Source organism: Ambystoma mexicanum, chromosome 3q (assembly GCF_040938575.1).
Source record: "Ambystoma mexicanum isolate Mex_15411 chromosome 3q, UKY_AmexF1_1, whole genome shotgun sequence".
In the NCBI taxonomy this organism is placed as follows: domain Eukaryota; kingdom Metazoa; phylum Chordata; class Amphibia; order Caudata; family Ambystomatidae; genus Ambystoma; species Ambystoma mexicanum.
In genome coordinates, this window is record NC_090926.1 from 60,841,270 (window position 1) to 60,866,088 (window position 24,819).

At 45.5% G+C, this 24,819-nt stretch overlaps 1 protein-coding gene across 4 annotated transcripts in view; it reads right to left on the minus strand.

Annotated features, from left to right (window-relative positions):
* LOC138582114 (lactoperoxidase-like) overlaps window positions 1-24,819 on the minus strand; it is a 464,456-nt gene that overhangs the window by 205,316 nt on the left and 234,321 nt on the right. For all 4 annotated transcript variants that reach the window (XM_069653095.1, XM_069653094.1, XM_069653093.1 and 1 more), the window contains one exon: window positions 20,847-21,007. In XM_069653095.1, the coding sequence (XP_069509196.1) occupies window positions 20,847-21,007 (161 nt within the window). The remainder of the gene's footprint in view (window positions 1-20,846; window positions 21,008-24,819) is intronic.

Genomic DNA, 24,819 nt, shown 5'->3' on the forward strand with positions numbered 1-24,819 from the left:
GATATCCCTGCCATCATAATGGGTGCACCAACCTCTTCAATATGACTAAGTCCAACAAGCTCCAAATTGTCTCCACTCTCTCTGACAAGTAACTAGCAAACCTACATAACCTTCCAATCAACACACATGCAACTCTCTCGATCTTATATTCCTATGTTCCTGGTCTCCTTTGTACCCACAGTTGACCCCCCAACCTCTGAACACGCTCTCATTTGCTGCACCCTCTCTATTTCTCCCCCACTTTCCTATCCCCTCCCTCATCAATAATACATGTAAATCCAAGCATGACATTCATTGGCCTCTACCTCAACCAAGCCAACATCTCACTCCAAGCACTCTCACCTCCACTTACACACTCCATTTAGCTTGCATTTACTGAATTCGACTATGCACTGTCTACATTGTTCCATGATCACTACCCTGCCCACTCCTTTATCCTTCCCACTCATGTCCTCAAGAATGGATATCCCCGCCATCCAGTAGCTAAAGACAACAATGCACCGCTGCTTATGCTGCTGGCACAAAGACCAAATCCCTCCCTCCTCTCACTCCCTACAAGGAGACTCGGATGACCAAGTCAGCCAAATGCTCTTATTACATTAGTCTTGTTTCTTCTCTCCACTTGCACCCTCACAAACTATCCATGACCCTTCAAGCCATGTTCCCTCGTAAGAACCACTCAATTTCTCTTTCTCTCTCTCTCTCTCTCTCTCTCTCTCTCTCTCTCTCTCTCTCTCTCTCTCTCTCTCTCTCTGTCTCTCTGCCTTGCCTCAAAATGCTCTACTAAAATCATAAAAATATCAGACACTTTGTCCACCTTTCTATCTCTGCCACCACTCCTTCTTTCTCTCCTCCTCTCTTGTTCCCCTGACTCTCATATCTATCTTGCTTCTCTCTTGACTCCCTCTCTGAACTTCCACCCATGCTTCGCTCTGTCAACCCATCCTGTGCTCCAATTTACCCCCTTGCACCACAAATTGCTAAGGAACCTGCACCTGAAATCTGTGCTCACCTCTCCATCTAATTCAATCTATCTCTCTCAAATTATATCTTCCAAGCCTGTTGCAAAAGATACACAGTCATATCTATCCTAAAGAAATGAACTGCTGACCCCAACAACCCTAGATTCTACAGATCTGTCTTTCTCCTTCTCTACCACTCTAAAATCCTTCAACAGCATAGTCAACTATATTGAGATAAACTCAATTGCTGACCTCCTCCAATCTGTATTCTGGTCCAAACACTTCACCAAGAATGCACTCATCCACCTCACCAATTCTCTTACCACTGTCCACAATTATACTCTGTACCCCATTCTCATACTTCAAGACCTTTCAGCTGCCTTTGACACTGTACATTACTACTTCTTCCCTCAAATGTGTTCTCTACTTTGCTTCAAGGATGCAATACTCTACTGAGTGTTGTCCTATCTCTCTGTCCACTCCTTCTTCATCTCATTACACAGAAGCATCTCCTCCGCAACATTCCTTCAAATGAGTGTTACTCAAGGATCAGTTCTGGGCTCACTACTCTTCACTATAAATATGTGCTCCCTGGGCAAACTCATTTTCTCCTTTTGCTTTAACTATCACCTCTTTGCTGATGATACTCAGATATTCTTCTCCTTTCCCATTTGAATCCCTGCAAACTCCAAATGCATAACTAAATTGCTAACACCATCTACCACTGGTTGGCTTTTGGCTGTCCCATAATACACTTTTCAAAGATAGAAGCCATCTTTCTCCCTGCCTCCAATGCCAACTTCACTCTCCCCTCGCTCATCACTTTCCTCTCTAACCTCCTCACCCCCTCGCCCATGGCTCAATTCCTTGGGGTTCTCTTTGACAGTGTCCAGAAACTCTGCAAGTTCATCACAGCCACTGCCTCTGCAGCCAGACTCAACCACCTAAAAGTTAGAAAAATCATCCCACACCTCACACAGCACTCAGCTAAAACCCTTACCTCTAGCACTGGGCTCAGAAAACTGGTCTATTCCACAAGCCTACTTCTTGGTCTACCACTCTATTCGTTTGCTACTCTAAAGAATGTTCTCAAATTTACGACACACGCCCTTTTCAACTTACCCAGATCCTCCCCCACCTCTACCCATAGTCAGCACACTAGAGGTCTCTCCATGCAGAATCGGTCTCTTTAAACTCCTTATTCTCATCTATAATTCCACCCATGGTCTTGCCACTAGTACCTCACTGAACGCATCTGGCTGTACTCTCTCTCTCAAAATCTCTGCTTCTCAACTCTTCACAACCTATCATTCCCCTACGACCACTGTGTCTCCTCCCACTTTTGCGCCTTTTCCCGATCTGCCACACTCCACTTGAATGCTCTCCTCCTGAACATCACATTTTATTTAGTTATTTATTTATGTATTGTTTGCTTGTTAGACACTTATACAATAAGAAAATACAGTTTCAAAGTGCCCACAGGGCAAGGGAGGGAGCAGGAGTGGAAAATACATTGACATACATAAAAAACAGAATGTTTAAGAGCAGTGGGGGGGATAAAGAAAAGAGGACGAATATACTATGCCTTGTGAGTATTCAGAACGTGCAAGTGTATCAAGGAAGAGGGCAGGGGGGGTAAGTGCTGTGGAGATTGAGCTCATGGGTGAGTCACATATGAAGTGCTAGGAATGTTGAGTGCTACACGGCCTGGAGCCGTTAGGGATGTAAGTGTGAGCCTCCAGGGTAGAGGGTGTAAGTGTAAGTGCAGAGGATAGACAGGAGCTGGTCCAATTCAGTGTGGCAGGTCAGGACTCTGAGGATGCATAGGAGCCCAGGACACCAATAGCAGCAACTGTGGCATTAGCCTGGGGAGAGAGGAAGGGAATGAGGAGGTAAAGAGGTGAGTCTTAAGGAGCTTTCGAAATTTAGGAAGATCCTGCTCAAGGTGCAGAGGGAGGAGGCAGCTGTTCCATAGGAGGGAGCCAGCTGAGGAAAGCGAATGATCACCTGCCCTCTGTTTAGCAAACCGCTTTACACACAGAGAGTTGGAGCCAGAGGAGCATAGTGGTCAACAATAGTAAGATCAAGTTGAAGATAGTGTGGTCCCCAGAACCAGACCGCCTTATGGATGATGCTGAGGGATCTGAATTTAATCCGTGCAGCAACCGGGATCCAGTGAAGACTTTTTAGGGCAGGAGAGATGCGGTCCCTGGGCTTAAGGCCAAGGATAAGTCTTGCTGTCCTATTGTGGATTAGCTGGAGGGGTCGCAGAGTGGAAGATGGTAGATTAAGGAGGAGGCTATTGCAATAGTCAAGCCTAGAGAGAACAAGGGTTTGGGTCCCATTGAGCCTCTGGGGGAAAGTGAGAAAAGGGAGAACTCCTTTGAGAAGGAAGAGCTGAAAGTGGGACTTCTTGGCAACGCCCTGAGTGTGAGGGAGAAAGGAGAGAGGGAGGAGTTGAAGATGACTCCATGGTTTCTGGCTTCAGAAGAGGGTGCAGGGGTAGAGCCTTAAGAGGAAGGCCAGCATGAAGGGAAGAGGAAAGGGAGCAGGGGTCCCGGAGGGAAGGATCTCAGTTTTATAGGCGTTGAGGCAGAGATCTTTGGTGGTGAATGAAGACTGAATGGCAGATAGGCAGTCAGGGATGATGGAGGGTGCAAGATGGTCAGCAGTGAGTTTGAAAAAGAGCTGTGTGTGGTCTGCGTAACACTGGAAGTTGGAAGAGAAAGAGGAGATGAGGCATGCAAGCAGAGCAAGGTAGATGTTAAGGAGCACGTGGTAGAGGCTAGAGCCCTGGGGGACACCAGAGGTGGAGAGGGAAGTAGGAGAGGAGAAGGTGCCCAGGATGACTTGGGAAGAGCAGTCAGTAAGGAATTATGTCAGCCAGTCCAGTGCCCGTTCCGAGATACCAAGTGTATCATAGAGCCTTTGTATGAGGATGGAATGGTTGACTGTGTCAAAGGCAGAGGAGAGATTGAGAAGGATAAGGATAGCTGGGGCGTTGGAGTCCAGAGATTCAAGCAGTTCTTCACGGAAGTGCAGAAGAGCAGTTTCCGTGCCTCTGGATGCTCGGAATACAGATTGATGGTCGTGGAGACCACCAACAAGTTCAGTGTGTGAGTTGAGTTAGGGCAAAACCAACTTCTCCAGCAGTTTCCCAGAAAGGGGGTGATGGAAATAGGGTGGTAGTTGGCAGGGCAGGTAGGGTCTGGTGAAGGTTTTTTCAGGAGTGGGTGCACAAGAGAGTGCTTAAGGAAGGAGGGGAAAGATCCTGTGACAAAAGAGTGATTGAAGAAATCAGTGAGAGCAGGGGCAAGAGAGCCGATGTTATCCTTGATGGTCCTGGATGTGCACGGGGAAACCTGCTTAGAAGAGGCCATTGTGGAGCAGACAACTCTGGTAACTTCTTCATGTGTGACAAGGGTGAAGGAGGAGAATGAGGACGAAGGAGGGAGGAGGGTGTAGGTGAGGGGGTGTGGGACAGGTTATGAGGGTGTGTAGAAAGGGTGGTAAGGATGTCCTGGGTTTTGGAGGAAAGGTGTGAGGCCAATGCATTGCAGAGGGCCTGGGAGGAAGAAGGGGAGGAGGAGACTGAGGATGGGTTGGCTAATTCCCTGCAGATCTTGAAAAGTTCAGTAGTGTAATTGGATGCACCGGAAACCCGTGCCTGAATGTGGGCTCTTTTCTTGGCATAGATGGAGTGTCTGTATTGCCCTTAGGGCATGCACAGGTCATTTTGTCAGAGGATGAGCCTGAGGTTTGCCACTTCCGTTCTGCTGCCCTGCACTTACGTTTCAGGGCTGCATGTTCAGTATCGGATCAGGTGTTACGCTTAGAGGCAGGTTTCAAGCGGCTCCTCATGACTGGGGCAAGAATGTCAAGAGTAATGGTGATGGAAAGGTGGAGGTTGCTGAGCGCAGAGTCGGAAGTAGAGTGAGAGGTGGGTGGGTGATGGGGATGAAGGTGGAAGCAAAGGCATCCGCAGACACTTGTTTCATTGGGTGGATGTTAGCGAATGAGGTTGGTGGGACTTTCGGGGGGCGGTCAGGGGGCCAAGGGGACTCAATTGGGAGGAGAGGAGAGCATGGTCAGACCAGGAGAGAGGGGTGACTAGTGTGGGGGAGAGAGGGCAGAGTGTATGAGGGCATCAAGAGTGTATCCAGGTGAGTGGGTTGGCCCAGAAGGGAGAATGAAGCGGGAAAGTGAGGTACAGAGGTCACTGAAGAGAATGGATGTAGAGCCTGGAGATTTCAGTTGGATGTTGAAGTCACCAAGTAGGAGGAGATTGGATGTGGAGGAAAGTAAGGAAGAGCAGAAGTCAGTCCATTCAGAGAGGAGTAGGGTGGTGGTGCCTGCAGGCCGGTAAATGGTGGCAATCATCAGGGTAGAGGTGGGAGAGATGACCAACTTGCAAACCAGGTTTTCAAAGGAAGAGTAAAGCTGGGTAGGTAAGATGGAAGCAGGAACCCACTAACAGAAGATTAAGGCAACCCCACCCCCCCGCCAGTGCGGTGAGGTCGAGGCTTGGAGATGATCTTGAAGCCATCAGGGAGTCAAAAGCAGAGACTGAGCTGGCATTGAACCATGTCTCGGTAAGAGCGAGAATGTCAAGGTCAATGTCTTCAAGAAGGAGACAGATGTCAGGAGAGTGTTTGTTGGCTGAGCAGGCGTTAAGAGTTGACAGGTGGAGGCGGTCTGTGGTGCCATCTCTTCAGTGGAACTCTTCAAAATGATACTCAAAATCCACCCGCAGGAACTGGAAGAATATCCCTGCAAACCTAGCAACTCTGCTATCCACACCCACCCACCTTTCCTGCATTCTGCCCTTAGACTACCCTACGTAATTTGTAATCATGTAAATGCTGGCCTCTGGCTCTCAATGTTAAAAATGTTGTAATGTTCACCAAGCGCCTGTGTATTATGCTCCTATTCTCACCCCTTCACCACCCGGTGAATATGTCATTCAGTACAACAATGCTCTTATGTAAAGGCAGCTTACCCTAGGACTGTTCCTGCTCTCGGATACTGACTACTTTGTGAGTCATTTCTGTTTGAAATGACACTCCGTTCTTCAATAGATAAATAGAAATAAATACTTGCTGGTCTCTTCCCAGGCACACGTTGCTTACAATTATTAAACAACTGCCTACTAGCAAACATCTCATGAACGGACTCACATTACTTCACATTCTCTAACCCCACATCACCATTCCATTCTACATTCTATACCAGTAGCAAACACCATGCACCAAATGCATAGTCGCAGTCACACATTGAGACCTTAAGCCCTGCAACTAAGCCATGTAAGGCTTAAAATAACCCTGCTTGCTTCCAATCTTTCCTTGTGTTATGTTGAAGAGCCTCTTCTTCACCCATGTATCTCTGAACGACCCATTACAGTTGCCCTTTTCACTGGAAAGCAGTTATCAAGACTCAAGATCCCCCTAATCCGCAGTTTATTGCTGCGCTGCTGTGGGAACATATCATAAACAGAGGTTCTTGATTCTTTTTGCAAACACTGGATCACGTCCTCTCCTCACCTCCGAACTTTATCTACTTTGTCAAACACTGTCCGTCGTGACACCTGTGTCTCGCCAACAAGATAAAGTCACTAAGATATACAATATTTGAGAGGAAAAGTAGATTACATCATTGGAAGTCCCGAGGAAGCCCTATCTAATCATTCAAAACAGTGGTTTCCCGTCTATCCGACAATGTACGTAAAGTGAATACTGACAATTTATAACGATTAGACAATTAAAAGTCCAGAAGATGCGACAATTGTGAGAATCATGTGACAAAGCGAATGTACTGACTTTTCCAAAGAGTTTTGACATCATAACACTTTCACCGCAAAGCTAATTTGGATGGCTACAGATGACAAACATAAGACATTGGTTAGAATTTACACTGATGGAATAGCATTTGTCATACACCAGTGCATGCGCTGGTCAACTATGGTCTACCTTAGAGTATACATCTAATGTTGCAGAGCCAGCACTTCTCAGCAGGCCTCCCAACTTATAATGGGCCATGAGCAGCAATTCTCCGAAGGGACATATTGCTTTTAATTGGGCAGCAGCAACATTTCTCAGAAGGGATATCTTATTTGTATGCAATGGTACCAGTGCTTGTCAACAGAGCCACTAAGCTCTCATTGGGAACGTTAATGCATTTGTTCATAACTGTTAATGTAACATTATTAGCATTTCTGTTTTAAAGTTATAGAACAGTATCATCTGCTTTACTTTAAATGTGAAAGTACCAACATTACTTAGCAGAAAGCACTAAATATTGCCTTGTACCAGCCCTCCTCCTTGGATCCTACTTGGAATGGTCAAGGAAGAACACATCCTGCAAATCCTAAATATGACAACCTCACTCGATGAATGCAAGCCTTATACATAACATGTAGTTACTTATCCCCCAGGTTTTTTTTTATTTTTTAACCATGTTTATTTTTGGTTTGAAGGCATATAAGCAATTACAACATAGCATTTGACAACATTAAACTCTTATGCTCTACATTTAACACCTGTTCGTGTCTTTCAGATCGTTGGGATACGCTTTACCTCAAGTTCTCCCCTCAGTTCACTCCCTCCCTCCTCCCCCATCCCCTACTCACCCACTTCTTTTAATTAACCTCTTAACCTCTATAGGATCCTCTCCCCCCCAACTGTAAGTATTGTTTTACATTTCAGATTCTAAACTTTTGAAGTTTTCTTCCCCCTCTTAACCTCAGTGTCTCATTATCTTCGTTTTGAGGGAGTTCATGTTACATGTGTGTTTCGGAGCAAGCAGGGTTTGAAGAAATGAGCTTCTCTGTCCCGTACATGTTAATGAAATGGATTTCATGTAGTTAGTAATCTTAGGTATTTACCAGTGCTGATGGCGCATATCTTTTCCATAGCCATCACCCCCCAGATCTTAACCCACCAGCATGCTGAAATTGGACCTTCTTTGTTTTTCCAATTTTGTGCAAGAGTCATTCTGGCTGCTGATAGTAGATGGGTGATAAGTTTGGTTGTTGCTCCTGACATTGCGTATTTCCCTTCTATAGGGACTCCTAGGAGAATTGTCTTCAGAGATCTCGGCAGGTCCACTCCTGAGATGTCTTTTATGTAGCTTAGTATTTTCTTCCAGTAGGCGACTGCCTTAGGACACGTCCACCACATGTGGAACAAGTCTCCCTTCTCCCCGCAGTTCCTCCAATAGTTTGGTGAGTAAGACTTTGTAATTTTGTGGATGCGGTCCGGGGTCATATACCATCTAAGGAACAATTTGTACGCAGATTCCTTTATTGTAGTGCATCTGGAGGTGCTGTGTGCACGCGCCCATATTTGGTACCATTCCACCTCTGTTAGTGACTCTTGCATATCTCTTTCCCAATTGGTTTTGTATGTGAGATGGTCGGTTGGCTGGTCGTTGGAGGGGAGTTTGTAGAGTCTAGAGACCCCCTTTGCTGTGTTGCCTTCTTGAAGCGACAGTTCTAGGCACGATGGTGTTCTCATGCCCGCCTTCTTCACCGTTGGGTGAGTAATCCAGTGTCTAATTTGCGCATATCTATAGCGTTCGTTTTCACCTATATTGAATTTCAACTGGCAATCTGTGAAGAGCAATGGAGCGGCGTCTTTGTACATGTCTTTCAGGTGCGTCGTTTCTGCTCCTGCCCAGCCCACCCAATATCCACGCTGAAGACCCGGAGTGAAATCTGGGTTGCCCATGAGTGGCGTATATGGACCCATTCCACCAGGAATGTGTTTCTTTTTCCGGGCTTTGTCCCAACTTAGTAGAGACCATTTCGTCATTTCTAGTAAGGCTTCTCTGTTGTTTCAATTTTCTTTGCTCAGGCTCAGATGGGCTATTAGGGGGACGGATGAGACTGTTTGTTCGATTCTCCACCATCCTTTATGGTCTTCTGGTTTCGCCCATCTCAGCATTGGCACTAATTGTGCCGCCATAATGTATCTGTCCATTTCTGGAACTCCCAGACCGCCCATATATGGGGAGCGCATTGGGGTTCGTTTCTGGATTCTAGGTTTCTTATTATGCCATATAAATTTGAATACCGCGTCCTGCAGCTCCCGGATCTTGGCTGGTGGTATTGGCACTGGCAGTGAGCTTACTACATAGAGGAGGCGGGGGAGAATGGTCATTTTGACCGCTGTGATGCGGGCGAACCATGACAGCTTTTAATCAGATTGCATTTCTTAATTCTTCATATTTGAAACCTCAAATTACACAAGCTGAGGGCCAACTGCCACCCTCCCTCCTTTTATATGCTGGCTCTACATCTCACTTTGTAACTGGAACAAATGACCATATACTTTCATTGTATCAGCCTAGAAAAAATCGCTTAGGAAGGACTACCACTGCTGATAATTACCATTATCACCGTTAGTAATCTGAGGGCCAACCTATCATTGCAGCATTATCGCTAGTATTGTGGTGAGACTGGCTCCTAACACTTAAATATCTCTGGCTATATTTCATTAAATTGACATCATTTTCCCCATTGCTATCCTCTTCAATAAGTAGCGGGGCATACCACTGGTGCACATTTTTATATGCAGGGAAGGGGGACCCTTTTTGTATTACATGGCAAAGGTGATGTGAAGGTGGGCATCAGAGTTGCCCACTTTCTTTCCTGTTTCAGGAGTCCCCACGGGAAAACAGTGTTCCTTGTACTGAAAGAATCACTTGCCCTTCCCCTCTGTACAGGCTAAAAACACTTTAAATATTCTGGTGTTATTTTGACCTTCACATCTAGGGTGGATATGAAAATTGGGAGTTCTTAAAAACTATATTTCGACCTTGTAATCTGGTGGTATTTACATTTGGAATACTACTGGGGCTATAAACTGAGCCATGTTGGGGATTGAAAAAAGCAGTCTTTGTAAAATAAGGACTGTTTTAATGCTACCACCACAGCTCTAATGAGACCATAAGTGTCAATCTTTGATTGCTGTGTTGTACAGTGTTACCATTAGGATGTGTGTAGCAGGAGATGCACTGTAAAACGAGCATCTGGAAGGCCACCACCACCCCATTAGCACCCGGCAGGGTATGGGTAACCAATCAGGGTGATCAGATAGTGGTTAGAACATAGGCTTTTGCCTAAAGGTACAATCCTGCTCTCCTAGAACACAGTTGGTTGCAAGTGTTGGATGGCTTCACTCTCTGATGTTAAGCTCTACCAAAACAGAGATGCTCTTCTTCCCTGCCAAAAGCTCTCTATCATGTATTCCTCTGCCTATCCAGTTCCCACGTGACACTCTCCCCTACTCATCTTCAACTAGAAACCTTGGCAGCATCTATGACTCTTCTCACATCATCTCTACTTTCATCTCCAAAACTGGAACAGCAGCTCACCTCAACATCCTAAATATTAGGAAAATCAGGCACTGCCTTCCTTTCAACACCTCCAAGCATCTCTTAACCATTCTTGTCTTCTCTAAACTGGACAACTGTGCCAGCATTCTCTTTGTCTCCCCAACTATGCATCCTGTCCTCTCAACAAGATCATTAACTTTCCTACCAGGACTCTCTTTGAACTCCTCACTTCACACCTACTTCCTTGTTCAGTCACCAGGCTACATGGCTTACGATGCAAAACAGGGCCAGATTAAAAATGTCCTCTTCTGGTTCACAAATCTATCCACTCTAAGGCACCTCTGTATCTATCCTCCTCTATCCAACTCTACAAGACTTCTTGTAATCTCTGCTCTGCCTCCTTGACTAGCCTTGGGCATCCTCACCCTCTCTGTGCTTTCTCTCACTTGCACTCTTTCCCTCTTGTTGCTCCAATGGAATGAAATTCTCTTCCCCCGAACAAATGAGAAACAGTCTACACGGATTTGTTCAAAACCAAACTAAAAGCCTAACTCCTTGCCTCCGAGTTACCCTCTTAACGTACCTCCCATCTGCCTGCTAGCTAATATTTTTCCCTCGCCTCTAACCTGCCTCTGTCTCTCAATTCCTCTGCCTCCACTCTAGCACTTCATCAATCATGGTCACATCCAGAGCACAGCCGCACTTAAAAATGTCCAATGTTGGTTGTCCTTAATCTATGTATGTCTGCTTATGAATTGTCCACGGTGACTGTTCCATTTACTCCTCTCCACAACCTGGTCAGAATATCCCTCAAACTCACTGTATTGTAAGAAGCTCACTGCTTCTTTTCAAATTTGATTTCTTATCTATTGTATGTTCGTTTGTGATCAAAAGAGCATTGTTCCTCCTGTATATATAAATAAATAAATTTGTTAGACCACTTACCTGAGGGACGGCGAGACGCTGCCAGTCTTGGCGGGTCTATCCGAGGTTTCGGCTAGTCGGGAGAGGAGTCTCCCGACATCCGAAACCTCGGATTGTTTTCGGGCACGCGCATGCGCCGCAATACGCGGAGGCCGGCGGCTTGTGTGTCAAGCCTCGTTCTCACTTCTGGCCAGGGCGGCTGCGCATGCGCGGTCCAGCCTGCGCTTCAGGCCTCGGCTTCACGCCGAGGGCCGTAAATAGCGGCTAAGTCAGAGAACGAATCGCGTCTTAACGCAGTTCATTCCTGACTAGCCATAGCAGCGCCCGTATCCAGTTTCTGCCTGCAATCTTCTGCTTCTGCCCTCCCCTGCCGGTTCCCTGGTTTCTCTGTTTCCTGCTCTGCCAGCCTTTACCTGATTCCAGCCTTCTCCAGCCAGTTCCCTGGTCCTAGTCTCTCCTGGTTCCCCTGTGGGTCCCTTGGGGGACTCCTCCTGCGCTGTCTGCCCTGGGGTCAGCTTGCCAATCAGCCACCTTGGTTGGTTACTGACTTCTACCTTGGCTCGCCAATTGGTTCTCCTCTCCTGTTCCCCTTTGGTTTCTCAAGTTGCCTGGTCCTCCATTTCTCCTGACTACAGAACACCACGTTGTCAGGCTCTTCTTTCGCCTATTTCTCTGTGGTGTCCTTATTCTGCAAGAACCTCCAGTACATCCTCCACACCTTTCGTCTGTTGCATCACCATCCCTCCCGGTGCAGTCACTACATCAGACCCGCAGGGAAGTCTTGTGACGTCTGGGGGGTTCCCCCATTCCCTTGTCCTACCGGGCAGGGTTGGAGTTTCTACTATTGTATAGTATCAGCCGGTGACACTTCCACACCAGCCTGGCCTCTCCAGTTCGGACGCCTTCCAGGAATCCTGTCTCCACAGGTGCTACCCGATCCCGGGGCACACACCTCAACAAAATTATTCTGCAGTGCTAAATGTGGTGCATGGCTGTGTGATGCGCTCCAGATGCACTGAAGCAGGCTGTTGTAGCATGGAGGCTAGTTTGTTTACGGTTTGCATTTACTAACCCAAAGCAAACCCTAAAATAATAATTTATGGACTTCCCAGCTTGGATGGCAAGTGTCGCAGAGTCAAGCGTAGACTGTGTAAAAAGGGAACGTAAAACGAAATGTTGAGGATAAGTGGTGAAGAGATGGGGGAGTTTTATATACAAGTTCAATGCCTGTGGTGGGGAGTAATTCCTAAGAGTTAGCTGTTAGGAAGCTAGACGATAAAATCATTTCTTGAAGGATTTCCTAGTGAGAACAAATAGAAACTGGGAAGCAAGAATAGAAAGTACCTGTGGGAGGGAGATGAGAATGCACCAGGAGTAGGAGTATAGTGGCAAAAGGTTTAATGCTATTTACCAAGGCAGTTAAAGTAGAAGAGAAGTACATGGGAGCGTGGGAAGGGTAAAAGGTGGATTCCTGATAAGGGGGATGCAACTGTGCATGAAGCAGGCAAGTGAAAGGGACATGGGCATGAGTGGTGTGGAGAGTGGAGGTAGTGGGGAGGAGAAGGGAAATGGACGGCTGAGGGAGGCGAGGGTAAACTGTGAGTGAGATAGCAAAAATACAAAAAGATCAAAACATCCAATGTATATAATGCCATAGGAAAACACCCACTGCACCTATTCTAGTGTGTTGATTGAGTTGTGCTGTTTGATCCGGCAAAAGATAGGAGGCAGAGAGAAGTGAAGTAGAAAGAAAAGCAGAGGGGAAGGTGGGGGTGGCAAGGCAGATAGTAGGGCATTCTGGAATCCCTTAGTCACTTGCCTTAGCAAGGTACATAACCATCCAATTTCTTTTCTATATTCCATTCCTCTTCAGATATGCAAGCCCAATCTTGATCATTCCTTGGACTAGGAATACATGTACCAGGGGGCCCTAATTAATGTTTAGACCTACAATAGTAGACCTTCCCTAGTCCCTGGATGCTTTTGAACCATCAACTTTCCTCCACTTCCCATCCATTCTTGCCCCCGCGCACCCCTCCCTCCCCCCGATGCTGCAAACCCTGAACCCAATTGCTAGACAAGCAGAAACCTTTACTCCCACCAAAACCACATAAGCCGGCTGATCCCCCAGCTAATTGTTAGCTATTACACAGATATGCATTTTGCCTTACTTCAATGAAAGGAGGATGGCAATGTAGCCATCGCTCCTTGTTACTTTGCAAGAGCATTTCCTGGCCATCCTTAAGCCTTGCAGTTGGTCTCATACTCCAAAGTTCAGTGTGCATCATGTTTTCCTTTTATTCACACATCCAAACTGCCAGCGACACTTGCCCAGCACATCCACAGCTGGCTTTCAATACATTTTGAGCCACATCACAGATGTATCCTTTGCAATATAATACACTTGCTTAGTCAAACGCCATCCTTCCTACCACCCTTAGCCCATTCAACAACCACTGGAGGCCTTGTCCATTTCTCCTGTCCCCTCTTCTCTGCCCAAACCTCATTTCCATATGTTGAAACACTTCTAAGTGGCGCCTACACAGTCCAAGAGACTGCCAACAATTACATAAGGTAGGGGAAAGTTGCAGGGCATGCAGCGATCACCTGTCCCATAATTCATTCAATTAGCCTCACTGCTGAAGCCACTTTTAATATCTAGGTCTTGGGCCACAGTCAGCAATCTTAGCCAATTGAACACATCTCCTCCACTTCCTCAGCATTCTTCATCGTTAAGCCCCACGAAGGCGCACGTCACGTTTAGTGCATAACTGCCTCTATTGCAAATATGTAGGTTCGAGTTATAATTATTATTTAAAAAAAGTACAACGTACTTAGTACTGAAGAGATTTCTAAGCACGGACCAGGGATTCAAACCTGTGTTGCTCTGCGTCTTTCCTCCAAGACGAGCGCGCTGTCACTGAGCTATACTACCCGTGACAATCCCCGCAAGCCAAGCTATCCCTGTATCATAATATCAGGCACCACAATGGCAGTCACTCTGAAGTATGAAAAGCGGACCATACATTCCTAATGTGATTCTCTTTGCAGGTGCCATGAAATCTGAACATTTTCCAGGTGTTCTGTACTTATTTTAGCAGCTTTGGAAGGTTGAAAGGCTGAGTCATTTCTCCCTCATACACACAGATCTCTGCACATGATGCAGACCCTTCTGCAGCATTTGACACTGTATACTGTGACATGTTGCTGTCTAGGCTGACCAAAGTCGCCTGCGTCTCCCAGAAACCCCTGAGGTGGTGCAGGTCCTTTTTAACCTGTCATACTCAACAGGAAGCCACTACCCTGAGCCCTTTCCAGTTATTTGTGTAGTACTCGAGGGTTCCTTCTTTACCTCCACTGCTTTTCAACATCTATATCTAGACTCTCATACACATTTTCTCAACAGTCAACTTTTATGAACACTCCTAAACAGATGTTAGACAGATCTACATTTGTGTTAATAATCCCAGCGATTCTCTTCAGCATATGGTGGACTGTGCTTCTAAAGGAATAGAATGGATGTCTCTCAATTACGTACAACTCAATCCCTTCAAAGCAAAGCTAATATTCGGTCCAAATGGATTCTTCCTGACTGCCATCCCCCACTACCATATTTGCACTGGCTTCTTCTTTCTCGCTTAAGGTAAACCATTTGGGATGCATCTTGCCATCTAACCTGGGGTAGGAATCCCAGGGTGGGCAAATATTTAAATCTATTTCCTTCTGACTTCTTCACATGTTTTTTTCCCTCATCCCTGCCTCTGACGGAGCATTAGTGATTGCTACCTTAATTAATTCAAAATTAGATTATGGAAATGCTAAGCTTGCAGGTATCTCTGAAAAGCAGATGCCACATCTGCAAGTCCCACAAAATGTGGCCATCAGACTAATGTATCAAGTGCTCCCATTGCCATCAATTTCCCAATTTCGTAGGTCTCTTCACTAGTTACTGGTAAGGCAGAGAATCACATTTAGGGTTCTTTGACTGGTTTTTAAATGCATTAATAGACTAGCCTCAGCATACTTAGAAGCAAGATTCAATTCTATCATCTGATCCGATCCCTTCATGCAGCAAATCAATGTTTTTTTAGCTGTAGCTGCATTCTGTTATATTCACAGAGGTGGCAAGCAGTTCTTGGTTTTAGGGCCCTGACTCAGGAATTCACTACCTATTAATCAAAGAACAAAGTATCACAGTAATTCCACCAAAACCTGTAATTTGGCGGTAGGTGTTACCTCTACGTTTTACCCGTATTTGCCAAACTTGTAGTGAGGCTCTATGATCTTGAAAACCCTGGTGGGGGCATAGTACACCAGCACTCGGGCAAGCCTCAGCACTTGGAAAGCACTACTGTGTTGGTTTATGTTTATTTTTTATTTTGTCACCGACCTGCCACCCATTACAGACGAGCGAGGTGTGACAAATTTAGCATAGTCGTCACAGATTCCCCGAGGGAAATCTTCCCTCATGTGGCCAGGGAAAGGCAGAAACTACCTGACTCTGATCCTTAGGGTGACTATCTGAGGGAGGACTACATGAGGGGTGACCACCCTAAGGGGGATAAAGGAGACTCGCTAGATAGAACATGGTATTTCCCCATTTCCTTGTGGAAAAACAACACCTTATTTCCTTCCCAATGCTGTATGGCATACTGTAGAGTGGGACTAGAACAGCTAGTCATGACTGATGACAAAATTCATACAAACCCCAATGTGAATGATGGTACTGAGACGAAGAGGAGGACTAAAGAGCAGCGAAACTGAGAATCAAAATATGCACTCTAGTTGTTATGATGTGATAGGTGCCAGGACATTAAAAAGCTGCAAACCAAAGAGAGAAGGAGAATTCATTCCTGATGCCGGTCGGGACGTGAGAAGGAAGCAGATGGTCTTGCCGAGTCACAGTGAACTTGGAGACGCTGTCCTGAGCAAGCCCCAGGAAGGAGCCTTCCCGCTTCAGCACCGTGACCATTGAAGGCTGCTGAAGGAGGCAGATGTGTAGCAGAGATCTGGGGTGGACAACGTGTCAATCTGAGCCAACAGCACGAGGCTGACAGAACCGGTGGATGCGAAGGTCGACAAAGCCGCCAAAGAATGACAGGGAACCTGCACAGAAGGGTTGGGAAGCCGGGGCACTATGTCCGGTCTACCGCATACCAGAGTGTCTACTAAATAGAAACTGGGGAAGGTCAATCAGGGAGAGAGGAACCCTGGGACCGTGTGTAAAGGTCCAAGACCTGTATGGAAAAGAGACTGAGAACCATTGTATGATTGGAAAGCAAGTTGAAGCTAAAGCCAATATACTTCGGAACGTGTGTAGAAGTTCATATTATAGTTTGAAAAAGCCTAATCGGGCACAGGAAATAGCGGATCTTGGACTCACATCCAATTGTGAACTGTGCAAGGAGAAGATATTGAAACTACAAATGAGGGGAAGGGAAAGTCGCTGAAAATTCTTGCCAGGAAAGTATATTAGGAACCAAAGTGAAAGTTAATAGTGTATGGAAGTGTTACAGAGTCCTGGCAGAAGAGTATACCATGAACCAAGTGCAAGGAAATGATAAACTGTGTATGAAGGAAAATAAAGGGAAGATCCATATCCCGTCAAAAGTAGAGAACACTGTAATTTTTATTCACGGGAAGGGTTAAACCCCTGCAGGTCTTGAAGTTCTTTTGTTAGGAATTGGTACACACTCCTGGTAGGAGAGTATATCAAGTGAAGAGTGGAAACGAATGGTGAACTGTATGAATTGAGTAGAACTGAGAACAAGGAGAAAGCCTCTCCTGAAGTGGATGGAGCTTTGATTAATTTATTTGCTCCTTGGGAGCTTTGCTTTGAACTACTGGAGAATAGCTGCAGGTGGCAGCAAAAGACACTTGGCCCTTTTGACATTATAATAGGTTAAGCATGTGAGGGTCAGGTTAGGGTATTAGGACACAGGACGGAGGACTTCATTTACTTTGAACATTCTGACAGTAACCTTAGTTTTGATGAGGCAGGGAAAATCCTCATAGAGTCAGGGAAAGATAGGACTTCATACAATCACATTACCTTTTGTTTAAAAAATAAAAGTGTATAGCAACCAAAATAATGCCTATGAGCCTGACTCTTACTCATGACTCCTGACACAGGCCAACCCAGTAAAAACATGAAGTGCTTGCCCTGCTGCTTGCTGTAGTTGAGATAGCACTCTTGTGCCTGCTTTAACTGTCAAAGGTAAACATTGTTTCCCTTTAACATTTTGGGTTCCACAGAGTGCATTCTGAATGAGTCGTGTAAGGCCAGAGTGTTTTCTTCCTCAGCTGTGCATGGCCCATTGGGGATACAGGCTGGGGAACTGCAGGTCTTAATGTGTGTGGGAGCATTCCCACAGGGCAATCATAGGTGAGTGCATCAGCTCCTACGCTTCTTGATTCATGCTGTGCTCGAGCCAGAGAACATTTTTGTGAGTCTATGTAAGGAGCAGAGTCCTGACTCTGAATGTATGTTAGTGTGTATACATATGGGGATGAGAGAGTGTGTAGTATATGGGTACATGTGTGAATGAGCACGTGTCTGGTGTATGGGTGCACGTTTGACTGAGTGTGTGTACAGTGTATGAGTGCCCATGTGAGGGAGCATGTTTATGCTGCATAGGTGTGCTATGTGCTCTGGTTTGTATTTGAGAGGGCTTTGGCAGGCTGAAGCCAAATAGATATTCTTTCTGTGATGTGGGATTAATTACTGGGCCTCAATGATCAAACAAACACGACAAGCATTATTATGTGCCTAGACGGCCTACATTGGTGTAGCCAGTTCAGACATGTTTTCTTAATGTGGCATTGCATTATGTACTGGGCATCAAGAGTAAACCAAACATGATAGGTACTATTGCGTTGCGAGGCTGGCCTACATTGGTGCAGCCAGGCTGGACAGATTGTCTTCTTGTAGCATGACATTTATTATTGGCACGAATTGTAAAATCAGCATGATGAATGTTCTTAAATGGCTAGATTGGCCTACGTTGGTCCAGCCAGTGTAGACATGTTTTCCTGTTGTGGGCTGCCATTTTTACTGAAAAACCAACAGGACTATGTTCTTATATGTGCATACTGGCATATATTGGTAGAGCCACCATGGACATGTTTTCTTATGCTCTCATTACTGGCATTATGTGCAAGATAAACATGTTTATGTTCTTATGTGGCAATACTGGTACACATGGGGGCAACCGAGAAATGTACGGGCACAGATATTGTGAAAATGTTTTTTACAATGGCATATATTGTGAGGAAATGCATTGAAGAATGTTCCTGTGACTTGCATCTATTGGATGGTTTCATGAGTTACCCTACACATTCATTGCAAATGGTGTGGCTTTGGACCAAATGTTTCACAGAGCGTGTGCTGCAAAATGCACCATTTTAACCCATTATTTTAAAATGTTTGTCAGGGGTGAATCGCTCAAAGACCCTCCTGGGCTCTCTCAATACAGTTGGTCACTTGTGCATGCTTGTGAGAAACATTTATACCCCTTTAATTAAAAAAGTCACGAGCTGCCACTAAGACTGCTACCAACATTGTCTACTGTCATTGGCATGCCAAAGATCACTGATGTGAACTTTTACGCTGATCCAGAGAAGGTGCAAGCTCTTGAGGTGTGCACTAGGAGTCCACACACATAAACAGTATGGTGTTTCCTTTCCATGCCAGCTGCAGCATCTTAAGCAGGACCAGATAAAGAGCTCTTATCCAGTGTAGATGGAAGGAGAGGGCCCCTCACAGTGACTCAAAAGCAAATAATAGAAGTGTGCTAATTTGGCTTAACAGGTGATGATGGAAAGAGGTACTACTGATCAAAACATAGCGGCAAGAGTAACTGAATGGTGGCAAGGTTCTCTCCTTTGAAACAAACATAGGTCAAGGCTTAATAAAGAGAAACTCTAAAACTTTGAGTCCACCATGGAGGACTGCTACAGAAATGACGTTTGTCATCCACCCATCTCTCCATGTCCTGAAGGCAAAGTGTCACGGAAGGAATACTAGGGCTGCAATCAGCTTGCAATTTAAGATGGATTGGTGTATCATTTGTCATGAAGACCATGCCAGCTCATGAGTGTGTGACTAGGCTCTGTGTAAGTATTATATGATATTAGGGGCAGGATGGAGCCTGGACAGCACCCTTTAAGCCGCTCACTTATCTGATCACACTTTCAGGCGCTACTGGTCAAGGCTGGATGCTGATATGTCAATTAACTGAATACACAGAAGGGCCCTTTGCACGGCTGAGCTGCCAATTTGGTACAAAGCTAGGCTTTTCAATGCTTCGTCTGCATTCGTAGGGCTAATCTACTCTTAATCTTATTTTCCTGAGAAGGTCCTCTTTACCTCTCTTAGCTTTTACATTGAATGGTGTTTAGTGCCGGGAGGCTCATTTCAAGGGGTGATTTAGATTGTACGGAAAGTGAACATACTTGTAAATGATGGGCATGAGAGGAGGAATAAACACTGGTCTGTAATTCCTTCTGGTATAATATAATTGGGGATAACAGCACTGAGTTCACAAGATGGACTTGCGGGCAAAGCTAGCTACAGCCCGCACTGACTTGTCAAATAGGGGGATGAGAGGAGGGCGAAGAGAGGGATCGTAAATTGCTTCAGAAACGGCCAGTTAATTTTTCCCTTACCGTCAGAACAGAGACCTTCCCCAGAAATCCCTCCATAGGCGAGAATATAGAGCAAATTAAAGTATGCTTTACTAACTAGAGTTTGACTTTAAGAGTTCTTGAGCAAATAAGGGACCTTACTGTTTTGAGAAAAATGTGGGGAACCCAAGAATGGGAGACCGTTTTACGCTGCTTGGTTGCTTGAGTTTTAACTAAGAGCAGTGTGGTTTAGTTTAGGTTATTATTTGATAATGCGCTCCAAACACAAGGGTAGCCGGGCGCAGCAGCTTAGGTTACATACATAGGATACATACAGAAAATGCATTGCATGTATTATTGATGAATTTGCGATACGGGTATACAGAATGTACAAGCTGTGAATACAAGATACAAAGATACAAAATACGGGTCCCTTACATGAGATAGTCTATTGTCCGGTTTCAGAGGTATCATGGTAATTAAATGAGATAATAGATCCGGGCCTAGCGCAAAGGTGCCGATTGTAGGTCATCATTAGTCCAGAGCCAGCTTTTTCCGTTACATCTAAATCTAGTGTAGGGTAGGTTGGCTCTCAGTGCGGTGGGGAGTGCATTCCAGGCAAGGAATGCACTCCCCACCGGGAGGTTCCTGGTAGGTTGTGCCAAGTGAAAAGTATTTCTGGGGAGGAATCAACAAAAACCAGCCCACTGAACCGAATCAGAGTTTTCTCTCTGGGGCAGATTAAGTGGGCACACAGAAGACTATACTTGAAAACAGTGACACATGGCAGCATTCTTTAATTCACATGAACAAAACCCAGATTGGCCAGTGCCAAAAATGCCTTTTCCATGTTATAGGACACACAAAGTTAAACCAGCTCACCCAAACTCAGTCCGTCCATCCATCCATCCATCCATCCATCCATCCATCCATCCATCCATCCATCCATCCGACCATCCTTCCATCCATACTCAATTTGTCCACACATTAATACTATCATACCTGATGTAAAGCGCCCACGGTCCTACGAGCCTCCTCGTACAGCTTCTCTCCATCCCAGTGTGGGTTTAACTCGTTTAGTTTCGTAGTTAGCCAGTTGTGTAGTCTCAAGAATATGGTGTTCATAACTAGAAGTCCCATATTTTGACTCCCTCGTCTGTCACCTTGAAGGGGGAAAAGGCAACAGTTAATTGTTTTTTTCACCGAAAACCTTTCCCAAAATAGACAGGCAAATATACAAACACCTAGAATACTGGGTTACCCTTTTGCCACTCCTCTGATCACCTTATGGATTTATTTTATTTTATTTTATTGTTTAAAGCGCGGACCTAACTCGAGAGCAGCAGAGCGCTGAACAGAGTGTGCGTAGCGAGCATTTCGGCTGGCATCTTTTAACAGTAACGCAGTACTGTGAGGTCTGTGCGGCGGTGCGTGCGTCCATTGGAATTAGTCATTGGTCAGGTGTTGTTGAAAAAGCCATGTTTTGAGAGGTTCTACTGCTGAAACCTCTTGGGTTTGTTCACTCGAAATAGCCTCTGTTTGACTGATGGAAAATCGAAAAATGTACAATGCTTGCACATTGGCCTCCAATAATTTCTAATAGTAGAACCTGTTTTCAACTGATGGAAAGACTCTGGATCTCAATGGTTCACTCTTTAGTTCTATTGATGGATGATATGTTCTGCTAATGAGATCTCCTTGAATTTTGAAGAGGTGCTTTCAAAACTATTATCTGCTCTACTAACAGGGTCTTTTGAGGACTTTGCTGCTTGAAATAAGCTCCCTTTTCTACTTGAGGTATTAGCAGTGTCCATCTGTAGAAAGGTTGATAAGCTCTCTACTTTTAACCATTTTTGGACATGTGCTGAACAGTTAGCCGCCCTGCCTTCATACCTGTCCTGAGGTTAATGACAGTATGAGTGGATGTTTTATTATTGTGGAGGTGCACCAAGCAAATCACATACCTGTTGGGTTTTAATCCAATGGCCGCTAGGCTGTCTGTGCAAACGGAGAGATTGGCAAGTCTTGTCATTGATCAAACTTGTCACGCTGCACTGTTCTGTGAACTCACAGTGGGGTTTACGGGGCAATGCACACCAAGCGAAGGCGGGTGTGTCTGTGGGGAGTTAAGATATCTTGTAGTGACTTGTTGAGAGTCATGCGGGTTTCCTTCCTTTTCCAGAACAGTGTCTCTGCTTTACTTGCTGATGTAGCAGAAAGCTAAACAGATACAGATACCATGGTTTTCCTTCTCTCAGAGCTATATGCCAAGCTTTTGAAATTCACAAATATGCTGGGTTGGGTTTGAGAAAACCAAAATCTCCAGATCCTATATGGGTGTGGGAAAGTCAATGGCATCTGGTGTTTTGTCAGACCTCAAAAAGCAGTTGAAAGGATTTTTCGAGATGCAAAAAAAAGAGGAGCCCGTTTAGGGATATTGGCATGTGGGTAAACTGAGTGAGGAAAACAGATTTCTGAAGTCTTGAAACTTTTTTCTGTAAAATGGATCCTTGAGTCTTGTCCTGCCTAAATTATAGAGCAGTTGATGAGTGCCAACTTGATGACCCCAAAAGCTCTAACTAGCAAAGACTGCTCAATTTTTCAAACAAGGATACAAAGTAGGTGCCGGCAGTGCTCCCCGAGTCCTTGGCAAGGATGTCACATATAGGAAATTCTCATAATCCACATTTTAGCAAGACTGGGATCCCATAGAGGTTTGAGCAGCCAGGTCACAGAAAACATGATACTGCATACACATGAGGGAAAGCTAGCCTCCCTATGTCTAGTGCACAATGTTTCAGACCAACCTAATTTGAAAGGAAAAGAGAACGCTAGAGGATGACATAGGGGGTCATTTCAAGTTCCCTCATCAGGAGAAATTGGCAGTAGAATTGCAGGTAATTTCCAGAACCATCAATTTTTCTGGACTGAGGAACACAAGTTTGCCTGTGGGAACACTGACTAACCACCAGGCATGACCTGCTGGTAAATCAGGCCCCTTCCGGCAAATAAGTGCCAGAATAACCAGCTCAGTGCCACCGGTGCCAGTAATTCCAGCAGTCCTCTCCATGGAATGGGTATTTACTGGCATTTCCACCACCTAGAATATTCCAGGATATCAGGCGATGGAAACGGCAGGGGCAGTTTTTTTTCCAGTTTGCCACCAGAATTATAGGTGGGATACCGGCAAACTGGAATGAGCCCCATAGGGTCCCTCTGGAGAAAACAAGGTGTCCTATTGAAAATAAAATAATCTGCCGATACCTTGAGATTAGGTATTGGGAAGTAGCGGTGGGAAAATTTGCTGCTGGGGATGCCAGCTGCTCTGTGATTCCAAAGTGGAAGAGGTGCAAGGAGGAATCCCCAGGGACTCTTCTCTATTTCAATCTATGCAGCCTGGACTGATGTATAACCCCAAACCACTCTTCTGAATGATGTTTGGACAATGATAATCTCCCCTCCCGAATGCGGCTCACAATTTTTGTTCACAAGCCAAAATCAGCTCTGAGACATGAGTATGACAGCTGTTTACAGATCAGACTGCAATTGCTATCTTACCAGGATATTGCAGGTGAAGGGAGGGTAAAAGGTGCTACAAACACTCCCCATGAATAGTAGACTGAACAAGGAAAGTATTACTGATGCTAGCTGGCGAGGATATTGGCAGAATCAGCAGGCTGTCATGAGAGGGCCGCCTGATTCCAATATGCCAGCCCCAATTAATATAGACTCGGTCCCCAGAGCCATAGGTAAACCATTAGTAAATTAAACATTAGTCAACACACATGGGTTGGAGGGTTGGACATAGCACACAGATCCAATTCAGAGAGATCAATTATCCCGCACAGGTACCCCCAGTGAAACTCAATTCCCTAAAACACACACAAATAAATGGGGTTAGGGGAGTTTGAAGACAATGAAACAGTGCAAATGTGAGTGAAGAGAGGCAGCTGGAGAGTGGTTGAAGGAGACAAGAGAAGGCAAAGGAAAGTAATGGACAAGGAAAAGAGCAGGCGAGAGGAGGAAGGTGGAAAGATTGCAAAGGAGATTAGGATTTTAGGGAGGGGGGGACAACAAAAGATGAAGGAGAAAGAAAGGTCACACCAGAGGTAGTTGGAGGAGATAAGTGGACAGGGGAAGAAGAATATCAGAGGAAGGGAGAACTTGGTGTTTTAGGTGGGGCAAAGAGGAAGGAAGGAGAAGGAAAAGAGACTCCAGAGGAGATTGGAGGTGAGAGATGTGGAGAAAGGAAGGGGAGGAACATTGGAAGCTGGGAGAGGCTGTTATTGGAGCAGAGTCTGAGGGCAGGAGGAGGAGGCATGAGGGAGAGCGGTCCAAGCAGAGTTCAAGAACTGACCAAACCAAGAGCGCCAAAGTCTAGAGGGGGTGCTGAGAGGCAGGTGGAAGAATCAGAGTGGTTTGAGCTAGGGTGCAGCCAAGAGACAAGTGCAAGATAGGTGAAGAAACTTGTTGGCATGGGCCCAAAGCATAAAATGCAAGACGTGCAAGAGAGAGTGAGACACAGTTCTGCTCAGGAGGGTCATCATACACCAGTAGCTGACAGGAGGGGTGCCAGAATCCCCACAACTCAGAGAACTGTGAGCACGTTAATACATCCGTCAACCAAGTCCAGCCAGACTGCCAGCTGTTGCCTAATAGAAGGTTGGGGACCTAAGACCACTGTCCTATCAGGAACTTAGCTTCTGACTCTAGAAACTTTGACTCACCTTGTTTTGTTTGTTTGTTTGTTTATTATTTGTAATGCGCGAACATACCCTAGGGTACAGGGCGCAGCCTTTACATGGAGATGCAAAGCTTAGTTACAGCAATCATAAGATATACATAAACACAATGTAAGTAGAACACAAGATAATGTACATATATACAAGTAAGCACAGTTGGTTACAGAATGTGCGACAGGCATGGGTAGGGCACGCTGGGCACCGGCGTGAGTTTGATGCTTACTTTTCAACCA